The sequence below is a fragment of the Echinops telfairi genome, unplaced genomic scaffold (assembly GCF_000313985.2).
Source record: "Echinops telfairi isolate 266 unplaced genomic scaffold, ASM31398v2 ScPeMD7_7469;HRSCAF=8507_1, whole genome shotgun sequence".
Taxonomy (NCBI): domain Eukaryota; kingdom Metazoa; phylum Chordata; class Mammalia; order Afrosoricida; family Tenrecidae; genus Echinops; species Echinops telfairi.
Genome location: NW_022111373.1, coordinates 43336688 through 43356770, shown reverse-complemented (window position 1 = coordinate 43356770; position 20083 = coordinate 43336688). Strand labels below are relative to the sequence as shown.

General features: G+C 38.2%; 1 protein-coding gene across 1 annotated transcript in view; it reads left to right on the top strand.

The window, feature by feature from the left end:
* Positions 1-20083, top strand: part of PAM (peptidylglycine alpha-amidating monooxygenase) — a 212829-nt gene that overhangs the window by 100607 nt on the left and 92139 nt on the right. Inside the window, exons 7-10 of the mRNA XM_045285191.1 lie at positions 15150-15198; positions 15946-16013; positions 17048-17128; positions 18680-18756. Coding sequence (XP_045141126.1) covers positions 15150-15198; positions 15946-16013; positions 17048-17128; positions 18680-18756 — 275 coding nt within the window. The remainder of the gene's footprint in view (positions 1-15149; positions 15199-15945; positions 16014-17047; positions 17129-18679; positions 18757-20083) is intronic.

Genomic DNA, 20083 nt, shown 5'->3' with positions numbered 1-20083 from the left:
AGGGAACAACAAATGGTTCAAAACCAATGGTAGGGAGGGGATGAGAGGACTGGTAGGGAGTGGCCAAGGGCAAGGTACCTGAGAGGAAAACCAGAATGGAGGCTGAACCCCTCCCTTTTAGGGAACCTTCTTCAAGACCTGTTTGTTAATTATTTTGCCAGCTCATCATACTCTCAGTATTTTCACCAACACCAAAATCTAAATGTAGCATTTCTTCTCTAGTATTCCGCATTCATTGTCCAGTTTTCATATGCATATTTAGCAATTTAAAATGCCATGGGTTGGGTGAGGCACACCTCTGTCCTCTAAGTGACTGCTCTTTGACCCTTCCATTAGGAGAAAGGTGGGTTTTGGTATCAGAAACCCACAGGGCCGGTTCTAGTCTATCCTGGAGGTACTGTGAGTCAGAATTGACTCAATGGCAGTGAGTGAAAGTTTTTTGTTGTTATTATTTTTGTTTAAGACTTTAAGTCTGTTACAACAATTTTTGTTTGATTTCCTGACTGCTACTGCCATAAGCGTTGATTGTGGATCTAAGTAAAATAAAATAATTGACTTCGATCTTTTCTCCATTTATTGTGATGTTATCTGTTGCTAGAGTTGTGCAGATTTTATTTTCTTTACATTTATTTTCTTTACATGGATTTCTTCACAATCCATATGGAAGATCTTCATCAGTATGTGCTTCAAGTTTTCCCTGGTTTCAGCAAGCAAGGTTATATGTCTGTCTATCAGAAATTGTTAATAAGCCCTCCTCCAATCCTGATGTAACGTTCTTCTTCATATCTTTTTGAATAACTGTCAACATATTAACATAGCTTCTCTGCCAAAAAGGTATTAACTAATATCTTTGAATAACTGAACTAGAGTAGGATCATCTCAGGAACCACAGATTTTCGACAGTGGTATTTGATCTATTATGTGCTAAGACTTGCTTATAGTATAAGGAATATTTGAAAGATAATTTGGTCACCAAGGGATTTCAACACTTTTCCATTAATGTAGTAATGATACTTAACATTTACATAGTACTTTTCATTTCAAAGTGCTTTATATTCTCATAACATTACAACATAAAAATATTGAGTGACTGAAAATAATGCTAAATCAAATTTATGAGCTATAATGTTCTGAGTGTATTCCCTAATTAATACCAAGGACTACAGGCACACATAATTATATGTAAATTAGATGCTTTGGACTTTTTCATAGCAGTATCAAAGCACAATACAATTTTAAGATGACGGAGATATTGTCACTAATTTTATGTTGAGCTTCCACAAGCACATATTCCAAATAAATTGACAACTTTTATAGACTATAAGTATCTTGTTTTCAAAACAAAATATGATGACTTTGTTGGTTCTCTTTGTTTATCCTTCGTGATCATTTAAAAGTGTTGCATTAACAAAAAGGAAATGCTTTATTTCACAAAACAGTTGTGATTCCCAAAAAGATGGAGTTTAAACCTTTTACATATAAGAAAGAAACATTCTAAGGTAATTCAAAAATTTTTAAGGGACCAGTTTGAAAGAGATTTGTGGATTTAGATTGCATTTAAAAGCATTCCTTTGATCAAAACTGTTTGAAGGTACCTTTATATTCTATGGTTTGTTTTATCTATTTCTTTTTCTTTGAGTCCTGGGCTTTTTACAGGTTGTGATAAGAACATACAATACTTAGGAAATTGGAAAAGGAAGTTTAGATCATTATTTTAGAAGGAAACGCATATTAAGAAGATGATTCAAAAATACACATTAAGAACAAGCTGCAAAAAGTAAAAATGATTGATTGGACATTTGACAATAAGAAAAAATAAATTTTATGGATAAAATTTTCACTAACCACGTAGAATATAAAAACCATTTATCCAAAGCCTCCGCAGCTGACGTGTTAGCTAGCTGTGTTAAATATGGGTGGTTTTCGCCAAAAGACACCGTCTTCAGAACCGTCAATAAATGTGGAACTGTGGCATACACATGAATATAAATGTTTAAAGTAAAAACTCCTCAGGGACGTGATACAGGCAAAGGGCTTCTGACTTGTTCTGAGTCCCGGCTGTGTTGGATTTTGAAAATTCATAGGCCTGTACACTTGTAATTTTTGGACTTCTTTGTAAGTGAGAGCTCAATAACATTCAGGACTCAGTCAATAATCTAAAGGCCCTATATTTAAATATATATATTATTCTCTAGAGTTAGTGTGTTGGCTTTTTTTTAAAGTTCTTTTAATTCTACCAGTGTGCCTGAGGAGTAGATTTTCTTTATTTCTGAGAAGCAGTGGAAATCACGAGCTTCACTGTAGGTTTTCTTTTTCCCGCCCCCCCTTGCATTCCTAACAGATGGAAACAGGAAAGTGCTCTAACATTAGTCGTGCCCTAACATCCTGCACACACAAAACGATTATAAAAGCACGCTGGTGAGCCTGCCTGCTTGCCTTCCATTTGATCTCTTTGGGGACCAGCGCAGGCCATCATTTGTGAAAGTCGTCTTCCTGCAGGATGGATAAATGCATTTTCTCTTCCTTGCCACGGGACAAATGGAAGCTGGTAATTTCTAGTCCAATAGCAGTGAATACAAAATCAAAAGAGGCGAACTCACTGCAGTGACAGCTTCAAACGGGATTCTTTATTGAAGATTTTTTCCTATAGTGCGTAGTTAGCACTGAAGCTTGCTGCTAAGCCAGCTTTCAGCAGCCTCCCAGAAAACCTCTGTGCAGCTTGTGTCCTGTATTAACAGTGCCTCCTATTCAGTTTCCCTTGCTAAGCAGCTATTGCACGGTTGCCGTGACAGCTTGAAGTGTTGGTAGTTTTGAATAGGGACTGTTTTATAGCAAAGTATCAGGAGCAGAAGAGCCCAGGTGATCTGAGCATGCTCCGCAGAGATCTGTGTCCTCGCCAGAGGAGTTTTTATGCACTCAAATTTTGTTGTGGAGATTTTGTTCTAATGTTAAGAAGTGAACATAGTTATTTTCTAGGTAATTGGGATGGTCACCTTATGATTGAGTTTATGGCCTGCATTTATAATCAGGTGACTATAGGGCCGACTTTTATCATCCAGATAGGGCCCTGAAACCAGAGTTACATGGTCGGTTCCTTGAGTCTGTGACCAGGATGAGTGAACATGGATGGGCCGCTGTTCCCAGAGACTGGCTCCTTTCTTGTTTCTCCTGCATGCGTCCATGTCTCTGCTCAAACTTCTCGATGTTTATAAATAATCTTTCTATGTAACTACATGGTCCAGCTGCCAACTGTACCAAAAGAACTTTTTTTTAAAAATCAATTCCAACACTATAGAAACTGGCTGTTGAAAGACATCACTCTTCCCTTTCCTAAGGAATGATGATTCTGTGAGATTTTCCCAGACTTTAGAAATGTATCTTTGTGTAACTTCCTACTCTAGACTTTTTGTCCCCTTGGGAGCCAGGGTTTCCTCTCACTTAAACATCATCTGTCTGATTTAAAATGTAGTGCTGTTGATTTAGAGCAAAGAACCAACCGTAAGATAAAGATCAAGTTAGCCTCACAGTCACATAGTTATGACAATGTTGTTTTTGTGTGCCAGAGAGCTGATTCCAAAGTCAGAGCAGCCCTCCCTGAGAAAAGCAGGTCCTGGGCTGAAATCATTATGCAAACAGAACCTCAGATCGTTTCTCCTGTGGAGCAGCTGTTGGGTTTTGAAAACTGCTGCTCTTTTACTTAAGCATTTATAGTTATTTTAATATCTATGTGCGTGTATTACTGTGGGTTGCCGTCTGATTTATTTGGACTCCGGTGACCCTATGTATTGTCGAGTAAAACCATTCTGTAGGGTGGTGGTTGTGGTGCTTGTTTTGGCTTGAATCTTAATGAAGCACGCCTCGGGCCTTTCTTTCTTTCAGTTCTTCTGGGTGTATTTGAACTGACAACATTAGGGTTAAAAGTCAAGTGCAAACTATTTGTACCAGCTAGGGATCTTGTATAAAATTGTTACTGGAAAATTATTGATGTCCATTATGGGATCCTTGATATATTTAGTTTTTTGTTCAAAACAGAAAGTAGAGAAGGTATATGCAAGATATATATTTGAGATATATATTTATATATGCAAGATATATATTTGAGTGGGAGGATTTGATAAAGTTTAGATAATATTTTTGATACATTTTATTTGCTTCTAATTTTTCCAAGTCAAGGTTCATTATTTAAGATGTTAGCTCATTTTTCCTGAGACGTGCAGTGGTTCTGGACCTGCCTATTCAGGACTTCCGTGAGGAAAAAATCCATTATCCAAAACTGCGGTTTGGGATAGTAGATAATGGATGTGCCTTATCCCATATCTTTATTACCTTCCTAGGAGCTTGTAGTGGATATCAATCCACAACTGTCTTTCTGAAGGGTTCTTCCAATTAGTGGGATGTAGTTTATAATAATACATTGGTTCCCTCAGGAACAATGGTTAACCTGTCCTTTTATTGAAGCAGGAAATAACCAGGACAAGATAAGCTCATGAAGTGGAGAGGACTATCTCTAGAGGGAAAAATCAGGAGAGACCAACAGACTTCTATGGACCTAAAATGTAATAGGTTATTATCGTGCATTATTCCACATACGTACTTTACTACTTAACTATGAATCCAAGCAGGAACTACAAGCTATTATTAGAAAAGCAAGCTAAATAGTTTGGGATGGATAACCTCATATCCCATGCATTCAGTTCCCATTAAGAGAAGTGAACTTCCTGCTTAAATGGATGTCCTTAAGTACCACTCATTATCTATTTGTGCTTCATTCCTTTTATCCTTTTTCATCCCTCCAGGATATTTCCTAGATAAAATGTTTGGGAAATCTCTAAGAAATACAACTCTTCTTGTAGCAAACAAGGCTTACAAGGTTACATTAAGACTGAAGGAAGAATTACCAGGTCTCCCACACCCACCTCCCCACCAATTTGGATAACTTGTTGTTCCCTTGTCCCTGGGTTTGTTAACACCACTTCCTGACCCCCCACCTCCCCCTCTCCCATGTCCCCCCGGAACTGTCAGCCCCATTGTTTTGTACTCCAGATTGTTCATCCAGCCTGTCCTATCCAGACAGGCCTGCGGAGACAACATGCATAAAAACAAGACAGCAAAACCAAGCAACACTGTACAACAAAACAGCAACAACATCAAGCCACTGACAAAGAACAAATTAAAACATACCAAGAAAACAAAGCTTGTAGTTAGTTCAAGGATCACTGGCCTTTAAGAGTGTTTTCCAGTCCAGCCTGTTGGGGCACCACGCCCTGTCCCCAGTGTCCACCCCATCATTCCCTGGGGATCTTGCTGCTCCCCTCCCCTGCTGTTCCGCTGCACTCCCCCAGTGCTTTGCCTCAGTGTGGCAGGATCAGATCGGGTGCAATTCCCACACTGTGTCTATGGTGTTGTCCCCCGCAGGGCCACGGGTCAGTGAGGAGCATCATGTCTCATAGTGGGGCTGACCATGTGGTCCTCTCTGTGGACTGGCTGCTCTATTTGGGGTCATCGTCCTCAAGGCCTGGTGGGCCAGGATGTGCTCCAGTCTCTCCTCCTCCCCCCGTCATCTGCTCCTGTGTGCTCTGGTCAGATATATCCTTCTCCCAGAGCTGCGGATTCAGTGCCATCCTTTGAAATAACATCTTCTTGGGGTTATTTGGGGCTGGGGCCAGCTTAGTATTGGGGGCTGGGGCCAGCTCCCCAGACCTCTCCACTGGTTCCCTGCTCCACGCCGGCATGTTGTATTCACACATGAGCCCCTAATAAAATGATTAAAAAAAAAAAAAAAAAGACCGAAGAATTAGTTTCCAGACCCAGGTATACCACCAGCTAGCGGGATTATTTGGGGTAGCACCTTTAGACTGTCTGCTCTTCTTTTTCCTGTCTGTAAAGTTCAATAGTTGAACTTCATCATCTCTCAGGTTCCTTTCAATTCTGAAATTCTACTAGTCTGTATTTGACAAAGTATCCCATTGTGGGTGTACATCTCTGCCTAAGCAGAGGACAGCAATTTCTCAAAAAAAAGCAATTTCTCAGCAAGCTGAGACCTTCGTGGAGTGGTCATCCAGTTCTCATCTTGCTCAAGATTAGATTCTGATTGAGTGCTATTTTCAAGTCTCATCCAATGTCTCAAAATCCGCTTTCCTGTCTCCATAGGGCTTCTCTTTAGTAGGGTAGCAGTGTTACCACTGCACCACCAACAGCACAGGACTGCTCTGTGCAATCATGTGTATCCAAGGCATTAACCATTGCTATTTTACAATTCTTTTCTTAAATTATTCTGTTAACTCTTCCACTCTTAATGTCTTCACTATTACAGTCGCTTCTGTTACGTTATTACAAATTATGACGATATATAATAGAATATCCTTCACAAGGTCATTTGATATATATTTAGTGAATAGAATTTCATCTCCATATCTTGAAATCATTGAATCTTAACAGTCATGAAGATCCTTTACTAGGGATGTTTTGGAGTCTGTGCTGTACAGTTATAGATCATTAGGAGCACTGGTGGCACTGTCGAGGAAGAATTGGATTGCTACACAAGTTCAGCAGTTGAAACCCACAAGCTGCTGCATGGGTTGAAAATAAGGCTTCTTGCTCACATAAAGATTTCAAAAACAAACAAACAAACAAAAAACCTCTATAACTCAGTGCCAGCGAGTCAATGGTGATTCACAGTAACCCTACAGGCCAAAGAAGAACTGTTCTGTGAGTTTCTGATAGTTACAGGAGGAAGCTGTCTTTCTCAGAACTGCTGGTGGTTTTAAACGCTGAACTTGCAGTTGGTGGTCCAACACATAACCACTATGCCACCAGGGCTCCCCGTATAAAGATTTACATCCTCCGAAATCCAAACATGCATGTCCATCCTGTCCATAGGCTCACTGTAAGTCAAAATTGATTTGATGGCAGTGAGGGAGGGAGTAACTACAGTTCCATATTCACCAGTACACTTTATAGCGAGGGTGAACTTAGGGTCTAAGGACAGAACAGATTTACTTTGGAGCAAAAAGACCAACACATGCAACTATCTAGAAAGGGGGAACTGTCAGTGTCTACTCATGATGACAGTTTATAGGCAAGACAAAATTTCAATATTAACATTTTAAAACACTTCTCTTCTTTCCTACAAGCATACCATTAGGTGAAGTGATTTCTAGCTCAGAGCTCCTAAGAAAGCATAAAATATTATTGATCTAGTCAAACTTAACTCCCTGCTGTCCAATCACTTCTGTCTGTTAGCAACTCTATAGGACAGGGTAGAACTGCCCCTATGGGTTTCTGAGACTGTAACACGTTACAGAAGTAAAAAGCCACATTTTCCTCCCACAGAGCAGTTAATGGTTTTGAACTGCTGACCTTGTGGTTAGCAACACAATGGACAACCTCTATGCCACCAGGGCTTCTTGAAAGCATTAGAAACCTCGAAACAATACAATATCCATTTCTCCATGGCCCTGTGCCCTCTAACACAGAAACGTTATTGTTGTAAGACCACAATGTTTATGTTTGATTAAAATGCATTTACATCCATGATGATTCTGTTGTTTATCTACTTAGTTAGACCCTTCTGGGTCAGTCATTCTTGTAGTGATAAATTGTCCCATCTTAGAATTAGCTATTTACTTCTTTGGTATTCTCATATTTGTTTTCCCCTTCTCCCATCCCTATTTATGTATTTGGTCGGAGAAATTTGACTTGTCTCAATGTCTTTAATCAAAGAAATCCAATGCCATGGCTATGAAAACATATTTCTTAAACCTAAAATATTAATGTGCATTTTTAAAAATTCTACCATCGGAAAATATAATGAAAATAATAGCTGATAGTGATCACAAGGTTCCTTTGCTCCAAATAGAATGTTACAATCTTTACATAGGTGGAGGGTCCCTGTGTTGTTAGTTGCCATCGACTTGATTCCAGCTTGTGGCTAAGGCTAGCGTCCAGCCCACAGTGACCCCGTGTGCGCCGAGTAGAACTTCCCCATAAGGTCTTCCAGGCTGTGACTTTCAGCAGACTGGCAGGCTTTATTTTCAAGGTGCCTCTTGGTAGGTTTGAACTGCCATTCTTTCCTTTAATAACGGAGTGTGAACAACCCTGGGGTCTTAGGGTTGTGCAAATAGTTGTTTTCATCTACTAGCCAAAAGGTTGATAGGTTGAAGTCACCCTGAGGCACCTCATAGAAATCGTACCATCTGCTTCCGAAAGATCAGAGTCTTGGAAGCCCTGTGAAGCATTTATACTCCGTACACATGGGGTCACTATGAGCTGGAAGCGAAGCATAGTGGTACTGACTGATGTGCCAAGGATTAACTAAATACATAACGTTTTAAGTTATATTCAGTTCAGACAAAGGAATTCAGAGAGCCTTATCGAGTTGGAAACTAAGAAGGTGGTAAAGCACTTCGGGCAATTACCTGTGTACAACCAAAATACACAGATTAATTCCAGACATTCTACCTGAAAATTTTACACATAGAAAAATACAATATTTATCATTGTTTGCTCACCTTCCCGATATGATCGCTGAAAACAAATGGGTACATAAGCAAATGTGGTGAAGAAAGCTGATGGTGCACGGCTGTCAAGAGATATAGCGTCTGGGGTCTTAAAGGCTTGAAGGTAAACAAGCAGGCATCTAACTCAGAAGTAACGAAGCCCACATGGAAGAAGTACACCAGCCTGTGTGATCATGAGGTGTCGAAGGAATCAGGTATCAGGCATCAAAGAACCAAAAATCATATCATTGTCAATGAGGGGGAGTGCAGATTGGGGACCCAAAGCCCATCTCTTGGCAACTGGCCATCCCCTTACAGAAGGGTCTCTGGGAGGAGACAGCCAGTCAGGGTGCAGTGTAGCAACGATGAAACAAACAACTTTCCTGCAGTTCTTTAAAGCTACCCCCCACCCCACCCCCCATTATCATGATCTCAATTCTACCTTACAAATCTGGCTAGACCAGAGGATGTACACTGGTACAGATAGGAACGGGAATCCAGGAGAGATGATCCCTTCAGGACCAGTGGTGAGAGTGGCAATACTGAGAAGGTGGAAGGAAGGTTGGGTAGAAAGGAGGAACCGAATACAAGAATCTACATATAACCTCCTCCCTGGGGGACAAACAGCAGAAAAGTGGGTGAAGGGAGACGTCAGGTAGTGTAAGATAGGACAAAATAATAATAATTTATAAATTATCAAGGGTTCATGAGGGAGTGGGGAGCGGGGAAGGAGGGGTAAAAATGAGCTGATATTAAGGGCTCAAGTAGAAAGCACATGTTTTGAGAATGATGATGGCAACAAATGTATAAATGTGCTTGTCACAATGGATTATGTATGGATTGTGATAAGAGTTGTACGAGCTCCAATAAAATGATTTTTTTAAAAGAGAAAAATATGATATTTATAATGAAATATTCATTGGGAACACTTCACTTCTTTTACTGCCTTCCAGACAAACTCAATTCTGTAACTTTGGGCCTTTTAGAAATTAATTATTGTTCCCATCTTTAAAATAATAGATTACCATTTCTCAGGTTTTTTACCATGGTTAGCTTCTCTCCCAATTTTCTTGTCTTCTCTCACTTTGCTCTTACTTGTACTGTAGTTACAAAATCTTTTCTGAGCAGCATATTTTCAGCCAGCATTTGATTTTGGTATTCATCCTCTACACATTTCTTAACTGTTTTATTTCTGGTTTTGCTTTTTAAAGTTGATGGAGTAAATATTAGCAGAGGTCCCTATGTTAAGTGCTCCCATGTTGATGATGATACATGTCAGAGGCAGGCTTTGACAGCACCTAACCACAGTGAGTGGAAATGAACGAATCCTTATGAGGCTTCATACCTTGTGGCCCAAGCACTGTGTTTCACCTGAAGAGCACCCTGAATAGTCAGCGCACACTGCAAATCATCAAGAAACTATGCAAAACTAGCTAGTTCTGAGTTCACCAGAAGTAAGATCAGTGTAGGGTTATGGAAATAGTAATATATCATTGTGACAAGGATCATGTTGGAGTTAGAAGGTCAGAACAAACACTAAGTTGAAATATGTTTCTCACCAAAGCTACCACCTGCTATATAGCAGCAGCTGTGGATCCAGGAGCCTTGCAAGCCCCTAGACTGCCTTATTTAAGGAAGTTCAAGTTGCTCCTGCTGGGACTTCTCACTATACGTATTTACAAGCACATGGCTTGTACGTATTTACAAGCACATTTACAAGGTCACACTGTAGTAATAAAGTTATAGCAGAAGATATCACAGTTCCTTTACAATAATAAGATTTTATTTTAAAAATGAATATAGAAATTACAAGCTTCAGTAATACGCAAAGGTATATTTTGGTCATTTTGAGATAACTTGATTTCAAATGTTGCTCAGTTAAAATGTATTTTTACCCATTAAAACCTCATTGGTGTTGAATCTGACCCATACCCATAGCGACCCTATAGGACAGGATGGCACTGCCCCATAGAGTTTCCAAAGCTATGGAAGGTGACTGCCACACCTTTCTCCCTTGGAGTGATGACCAGCCTCAAAGTTCAGACCTTTTGGTAGCAGCTGAGTACTCATGCACCATGTCACCAAGTCTTACAACTGTGTATTGAATACTAAATAATAGCATGTTCAAGACTCACACTGCATTGTATTTGTAACACTCCAGGGCTCAATAATGATTGTAACAGAAGCATTATCAATCATTTAAAGTATTCTATCAACACACACACACACACCATGAAAACTCAATACCATCTAGCAAATTCCAACTCATAATTACCCTACAGAGCAGAGCAGAATTGCTCGCTGGGGTTTCAGAAGCTGTAAAGCTTTATGGGAGAAGAAAGCCTTATCTTTGTCCTTGTGACCAGCTGGTGGCTTCAAACTGCTGACCTTATGGTTAGCATCCCAGTGTCACCCCATATAATGTAGAAATAGCTTTTCCTGTTGATTCAATAGATCACATTAATCAGATAAATTTGCTGTATATAGATCCAATTGACTATTAATGTTAATATATTGTTTAAATATGCCTTTACTTAATTTTCCATCATTTATTTCATTTCTGAAACTTATTTTAAATTATTCAATCAATATGTATTTACCACCCTCTGTTCAGATATTAAGCATACTCTCTAAGATAAAAATTGATTTTTTCCATATATCATAATTCCTTGTTAGAAGTTCAGTATATTTTTTTCTCTGAAATATTAATCATCTCAAATTAGTACTCTGTTTTTAATGTGATTAGCTTTGTGTGACTTTGTTGTAGGGTGTGGCATGTAGTTGATTAACGGCCAATAGAAGGGAATCCAGTGCTTTGCTCCCTTTGCAGGAGTAGGACTGGCATGGTGACAGTGGGACTCCATTTAAGTTTTCAGAAACAAACCCAAGCCACTACCATCGAGTTGATTCTCACTCCTAGAGAGCCTCGATAGAACAAAGTAGAATGATTCCTTTGGTTTCGGAAACTGTAGATGTTTGTGGGAGCAAACTCTCTCATCTTCCTTGAGCGGCTAATGAGTTTGAATCGCTGATTTTGTGGTTAGCAGCCTGGTGCTTAGCTCACTGAACCATCAGGGCCCCTTTAAATCTCTAAAGAGCGGAGCAAGTGGATAATTATATAACAACAGCTATTATTAATTGAGCGAGAACTTCAGTGAGTGTTGTTACATATACCTTCATATTTAAAGTCTGTTATTCTTGTGCTTTTCTTTGAGTATAAAAATATTCTATCTGAAAGTTCTAATAAAGAACATTATCTAATAGAAGGGTAAATCTGTCAATAGGTAGAATTATTCTGTTAATAATATCCATGCTATTATGGATTTGGTGGCAGATTTCAGCTTAATGATAAAATGTTTCAATACCTCCAGAAGTGTATTCATTTCTTAACTTATCCCACTGTATTTTTTTAAAGTCATGATTGATTAATAATGGTTTACCGCATTATGTACTAGAGATCCAAATGTGCTTTACTGGATTCTTTCAATACTAAATTGTAATGGAAAGCTAAAAGACAGTTCATAGTGCACATTGAGTTTTTGCTTAGTTGTACATTGTATGGAGAGAACTCCCTTCTGGTATTCTATACCTAAAATGCAAAACTATAAAAACTGAAATTCAGTTTTAAAATGTACTGTGCTAAGTAAGTACTTAATATGAACCGTTTGCACTGTTGCTTAAAACGGTCAATAATTTCTTTGCTAACAGAGAATAAAACCCAAACCCTACACATCCCATGTCTGGATTGTTAATCTTCTCACTCACTATTACCTCAGACCCTATTCACCATACTTCCTCCAGCCTGGTCTTCCTTCTGTGTGCCACCCCGCCAAGTTCCTCTTGAGAGCCCTTCTCGTTCTGCCTAAAATGCTTTACCCAGAGCTCCTGATGGCTCCTCCTTCTGATTAATGTCTCTCCTCTTTCTGATTAACGTCTCGTGACCACAGAAAGCCCATCTACTGTCTACTGTCACATTGTCCTGTTGGGTTCTTCCCCTTAAGTTCACTAAGTCACCTTACCTCCTTTGGTTCGTTGTTTTTGCCTACCTATCCTAACCTACCGCTCCCACTGACGCATATGTACCATAAGAGCAAACCAAGCAAACAAACACTCTGCCACTAAGGTAATTCCAATTCATAATGACCTTATAACACAGAGTAGACCTTCCCCTTTGGGTTCTCTAGGCTGTAAATCTTTACTCGAACAGAAATCCTCTCCCTTCTCCATGAGATCAGCTGGTGAGTTCTAACCTTGTGGTTAGGAGATCAGCATGGAACTTGAATACCGTATGGGATATTAGTTTTGATTGTACCCACGGTGTATAGAACAGTGCCTAGAATATGGCAATTGCACAATAAATGTTAACCGAATGAATGAATATCATGTTTTACAATAACCTTCTAAATTAGGTATGATTTTTATTAGACACATGAGTAATATTTCTCAACATTAATTAAACTGATAGTGTGCTCTGGGACTTAGAATGCATGTGATTCTAAAGCTGGTCATCTCTCTACCATTCTCTTTTGGTCAGTGGGGATTACATGGTTCTGAATAAAGTCATTAGCTAATTTGAAAGCAGTGCAGATTAGGCTTATAGACTAAATAATATTCAGTACCTTTGGAAAAGCTAAGTAAAAGTTTCGAAATAAGTTTTAAGATACTTTGAATGATCATTTCTGTATTTGAAAGCATAGGCAAAATATCAACGAAAATCGTGGTCACTACAAAAGGACTTTAAAAAGTTTGTGGAAAAATGGAACTAAAAGATAATAAAAATTTTCCATGAACTTTTGAACCCTCCACGTATTTATTATTTTTTATTTCTTTAAAACTCATTTATAATTTATGAAATTAAGGGGAAACCTCACCAAAACTATTTATACAGTGATGTTGTTTTGGAGATTGGCTAGAGATTGCTTTGTAAAAATTAAATCAAATGTAAATTGTTTGTCATCTAATTTATTCTTATACTATCTTTGGAGGATCAAAATCAATACTATACAGAGAAAATTATTTTGTATTTTATTATCAGAGTATTAAATATTATTTGTTACGACATCTATTGTACGGGAAGCCCTGGTAGCTTAGTGGTTATGCAATGAGCTACTAACCACAATGTCAGCAGTTTGAAACCACCAGCCTCTCCGCTGGAGAAAGATAAGGATTCTTCTCCTGTGAAGAGTTACAAGTGAAATTCTGCTCCGTCGTTTGGGGTCACTGTGAGTCAGAATTGGCTTGATGGCAGTGGGAAGACACTTTGTGTATGGTAGAACAAAATACTTATGTTGTTATGTAGGTTACCTGTTCCTGTATTTTCTTTATGTTTCTACCTTTGTTTTCTTCATGAAAATAACAACAGAAAGATAAATTCCTGCTCAAGGGGACCCCCAGCAGCTGTTATTTCTTAGCATATTTTATTTCTTATCTTCCAGTATAAACTTACCAGTCTTACATACATATCCTTTAGAATTATTTCAATAAAAATAAACTCATCATGAGATACATATTTACTTTTAAGACATACTAAACATACCTTTTAAACTTCAGAATTGTTTTTTCAATAGTAACATAAACATTTTAAATATTTACTAAATATTTAACACAACCATATCTCATAAGAATGTATCTGATTACAGATGATTTTACTCTATAAACTTCTGATTTAAAATATAAAATGGTGACAGATAATACTAAATGTCACTCTTACAGCATTTACAATAACTTAAAATATTAAGTAGGAAGAATTTAACATGTAGTATATAGGTATAAGTGTAAGTATATTAGTATGGATAATTTCTATGCTGAGGAGTTAGCAGGTGCGGTTGGGATATAATTTGGATAAGTATTATGTAATTCACACCTTATTTTTGGCTGGAAAACTTCAGAAGATGGAAGAGAGAGGATATTATCACTGAAGTGTTCTTAGCCCCCCACCAAAAAAATGAAGACTTATTCAGGCTTTCAGCTTAAGTTTGGCCTGGGAAAAAAAATGAGGATCATCTTTCCATTTTAGAAAGTAGGAATGAAGTGATTCTCATACATAAATTTGAGACAGTAGATTTTCTAATAATAATACATTGAAAGCCAAAATTGTGGGTCACTTAATTTTTTTCAGAGTCTCAGTGGCATCGAGGGTATGTGTTCGGTGCTAACCACAAAGTTGGCAAAGTCAGCAGTTGAAAACCAACAGCTGATTCTCCTGAGAAAGATGGGGCAGTTCTACCCTGTCCCACAGGGTAGCTATACGTCAGAATTGATTCAATGCCAGTGGGGGTTGTGTAGAACCTTTGGAACAAACCCATACTGTACCAACTTTTCTGGGTTTGATTTCTAGGTAAAGCATGGAGGTTAGCAGCCATTTTCTTCCGTGGGCTTGTGACTAGTATCTAGTATGTGAGTAGGAAATAATCATTTGAAATATTACTTATGGATTTGTATAATAGTTTTTATATGATTGATATACTAAAAAATTATATTTATTAATATGAAAGCACTCTAAAAAATAGGAACCACAAAAATGGGACATAATTTTATTTAGTATTGTTTTGATATTTTCAAAAGAGGGAGAACTAATTTTTATTCGTTTGAAAGGCCTTTTCCACATTTTCATATTTGACATGTGCCTTTTGTATGTGTTTGTACTTTCAGATAATCACAAAGACTGTTCTGGTGTGTCCTTACATCTCACACGTCTGCCGTAAGTCCTTCCAGTTAGTCAAGATTAATGACAACGATAAGACCGTTGAGAACTTGAAAGTGGAAATTTTACTGTATTAGTCATTTACTGCTACATAAGTAATTACCTTAAACTTAGTGGCTAAAAAGCACAAGCATTAATCATTTCATGTTTTTCTGTGGTCAGAAGTCCGTAAGCAATTTTGCTGGGTTGTCATCTCATCGCCTTGCTCCAAAGTGTGCATGGAGCTGCAAGCATGTCCAGCACTCTGTCCGTCCTTGCCAGCGGATGCAGTCCACCGCCCTCTTGGTTCTTTGCCCTGCGGCTTCTCAGTCATACCGCTCATAACAGCTAAGGGCAAGCACGCAAGCAATTAGGAGAGGTTGCAGAAGATAGAAGCCAGAGTCTTTTAAAACGTAATTCCAAAAGCATTATGCCATCATGTAATCATAATTCGGACATTAGAAATAAGTCACTAGGGTCCAGTCCACATTTGAGAAAGGAGATTAGATGAAGATGGGAATGTGGAGCTAGGTATCAGGGGTTGCCATCTAGAGGTTGTCTTCCACATTCACCAGGTCATAAAAATGTGTATAGAGCTATTTGCTGAAGAAAGAGCATGAATTTTAATTAAAAGATATTCATTTCCCATATAATTTCCTTTTAATCTGTATAAGAATCATATTTTACAGACTCATCTCTTGAGATATCTTATTTTTACAAGGCAATTTTTACTCAGAAATTTCAGAAAATATTTTTTTTCTACAGACAGCCTTTAATTGCTGGCATGTACCTTATGATGTCTGTTGATACTGTTATACCAGCAGGGGAAAAAGGTAAGCAATAGTGTTTTATAGTTTACCATTACTTCATTATCAAATCTATAGAAGCAAATTTTTAGTATTCCTAAATAAACTTTTGAAATAACCAATAATTATAGTCCCTGAAAAATAGACCAATTGTTTATTATCCTTGGATTTAGAATCAGCCTTGATATTTTTACAAGCTATTTGTTTATTACTTTTCTACGCATTTATAATGATGCTAAGAATTGAAGCCCATAGGGAGGTAAATTTAAAGAATAAAATTGTAAGTAGTTTATAAATTGATCATCCTTTTCCTAGATGCAAAAGACAAACTAAATAATGTACAGAAGCCTAAGGTACAGCATAGATAATCAAGATCAAGAGCCTAGCAATTATAACACTGATTCAGTCTTTAAATTTAAATATCCTTGGCCTACTTCCACATCTGTGAAGTATAAATAATAATAATAACCGATGTCCCTAACATAACAGAAACGTCTAAGTTCAGTAATATGGTTTACCAATATATGTCTGACTTTCTTTTAAAGAAAATTATTATTACCAATAATTGGATATTTATTTTTGAGTTGAGAGGGAATCTTAAAATTAAATAACTAGTAAATATTTTATGATCATTAATTTATTATATAACTATTATACTAGGCTGTACAGAAGGAAAGTGTGTAAGTCTAGTCACTTTGTGTTTGCGTTCAAATATTTTAAAATCTCTTTGTTCTAAAGATGAAAATGAGTCTTTTCAGCTGCATGAACTCCAAGGTTAAAGTAACTCTTAAACTTAAGGTTTCACTAACAGTATTGATTGGACTGTAGTTATTTTCTCTATGAAATAATAATGTGGGGGTACAAGGTTCTTCATTTAGCTTAGCAAAGTGGCTGACATGTAAGTGTTCGCTGTGTGCTAGAGACGTCAGCGAATGTGTGTTCCTTTATTAAGAAATCTTGTTTCTAGCATCTTATGAATATCCTATCCAGACGTTTTCCTAAAGTATAATGTTGTTTTCTAATTTAACCGTGGCTTTTTTTCCTGTTTTTATTTCTAACAGTGGTAAATTCTGACATTTCTTGCCATTATAAAAACTATCCAATGCATGTCTTTGCCTACAGAGTTCACACTCACCACTTAGGTAAGAACTTTAAGCTGCATGCTAAATATGACAAATCTGCTTTAAAATATATTTATAATGATAAAGGATAAAAATGCTAACTAGCACTATCAGTTTAATATATAAATTTTATTTCACCTTGTATCTATTTGAATGACAGAGAATTTGTACAATAGCTTGACGTTTTCATGCTATTTTATAATACTCTTCTCAATTAAGAGACCCAGCATTTTGAGTTCCAAAGATATTCAGATTTTTATGTTAAAATATGTATCTTAGGCAGATTCTCTAGAGAAGCAAAAGCAATGAAGCGTATATATGTGTATATATAGATAGAAATTTGTATCAAGAAATTAGCTCACACAATTGCAGAGGCTGGCAAGACCAAGGTCCGACAGGTCCCAAGGTGGTGGTGGTTGTGGGTCAGAGGCTGTCTGGAGGCTTCCCCTGAATGGACTGAGGGACAGAATGCAGAGAGGCTGAGGGCTACAGAAGCAATGAATCCAAGGTCAGCAGGTCAGAGTGCAGGCCTCTGACAAGTCCCAGGCCTGGGCAGCAATGTAGCAGGCTCTATGGCTCAAGTCCAACAAGCTGGAGGTCAGGGAGCCAGAGACAGGGTCCAGACCGAGGAAAACGCAAACGAAGCTTTTCCAGGGTTCCACACCACGGAGGAAAGTTCCTTTCAATTGCAATCAGGGCCATGACCTGAGTATGGATGTTACAACTCGCCCTAATCTTCTTATAACGGATTGGCTGCTCATAGCAGATCCTATTATGGAAATGATTACAGTGTGTTGGGCCACATCATGGGAGGTTACTGCTAACCAAAACCAAATGCATGTCATAAAGTTGATCCAGGCTCATACCGACCCCATAAGACATAGTCGAACTGCTCCCATGCGTTTCTGAGACTGTCACTCTACGGGAGTAGAAAGCCTCATCGTGCTGACATTGGGCTTGTTAGCACTACACCATCAGAGCTGCTCTAGAGGGTTATTAGGGGTATGTGTGTGTGTAGCAAATCATATTGTAAATTAAGTGGGGACTTTCATTTCCGATCATCAACTTTATATTCAACACTATCAATTTCCAACATCTGGTCTGTTTGGTATGAAAGTTTTTAATCCTGTTTTTGTTTTTGTGAGTTTTTCCTCTTAGAACCATGATCTCATATAATACACGACCGAGCAATTCCTCTGCTAGGGTATATATCCTACAACAGTAAGAGTTACAGCAGGAACAGACTCACGAACTGCTCACAATAGCACAAAGATGGGAGCAGTCTAAATTCCCACCAGAGAACGAATGGATCGAGAAACGCTATCTACATAATGGAAGAGTGTAGATAATGACGAGGCTACTTCATGACGTAGATGACCTGGAGAACATTATGCTGAGTGAAATAAGCCAATCACAAAAGGATAAATATTCTATGAGACCACTAGATCTTAATTGTGACACCACTGAAAATGCTGATCAATTTGATCAACTATTAAAATAGGAAAGTAGTATGCTTTTTTCTTATGGTTCTCATGTATTTCTGGTAATGAGCGTAGCTTGTGTTTCTTATAGGTAAGGTAGTAAGTGGATACAGAGTGCGAAATGGACAGTGGGCGCTGATTGGACGACAAAGCCCCCAGTTGCCACAGGTGTGTAGAATCTAACTTATTTATCATAAGAAAGACATTAACCCTCACACAGTAATTAAAAAAAACAAACACCATCATAGGACTTTTGTGATTTTAGAAATTAATAAGTCTCTGAACACTATTGCCATTTTTACAATTTCCAATTTAGTGCTACTCTTATCAATTATCTTATTTTTTTCTTCTTCAATTCTTTTTCTTAATTATGATGAATTAGTTATTCTACAAATCATTTGTAATGTTATATTGCCTAACTATGCATAAATATAACGATGACTAAGTACAAGTGAAGTAGACTCTAAAAACACTAACATTTATTATATACTTACACTTGATACCTGAGTTTATAAATAAATACATAAATGGATACATCGCTTCCATCTTCTCTCTCTCTCTTTTTTTTTTTTTTTGGTGATACAACCTTGAAGTTTTGCTTTTGTTTTTGTTTTTGTTTTAAATACTTTTATTGGGGGCTCATATATCTTATTACAATCCATGCATTCATCTAGTGTGTCAAGCACATTTGTACATCATCAAGTTCAAAGCATTCTCTTCCCACTTGAACCCCTGATGACAGCTCCCCATTTCTTCTCTCCTCCCTTCCCCCGCCTGCCCTCCTTCACAACCCTTGAAAAGTTAAACATTTTTTCTATATCTTACATCACCCTCCTGTCTCCCCTCCCCCACTTTTCCATTATTAGTCCCCCTAGAGGGGGTTTTAGGTTGATCCTTGTGATCTATTCCCCCTTTCTCCCCACACCATCCCCTAATCCTCCTGGTATCTCTAATCTCCTTGTTGGCCCTGAGGGGTTTATCTATCCTGGATTCCCTGTGTTGCAGGCTCTTATCTGTAGCAGTGTGCATGTGCTGGTCTAATCCGATTTGTAACGCAGAATTGAGGTCATAATAGTGGGGTGAAGGAAGAGCCAAAGAACTAGAGGAAAATTGTGTGTTTCATCAGTGCTATGCTGCCCCCTGACTGGCTCATTTCTTCCCTGTGACCCTTCTGTGAGGGGATGTCCAATTGTCTACAGATGGGCATTAGGTCTCTGCTCCATGCCCCAACCCCCAGCCCCAATTCACCTTGGGTATGGTTTTATTCTGGGTCTTAGATGCCTGATACCTGATCCCATCGATACCTCATGATCACACAGGCTGGTCTGCTTCTTCCATGTGGGCTTTGTTGCGTCTGAGCTCTTGTTATTTTTAAGCATGTTGGCAAAATCTTTTCAACTCATAAATTAATCAGAAAAAAATCTCAGGGATGAACAATCTGGAGGAGAAAACAACGGGACTGACAGTTCCGGGGGGACATGGGAGAGGGGGAGGA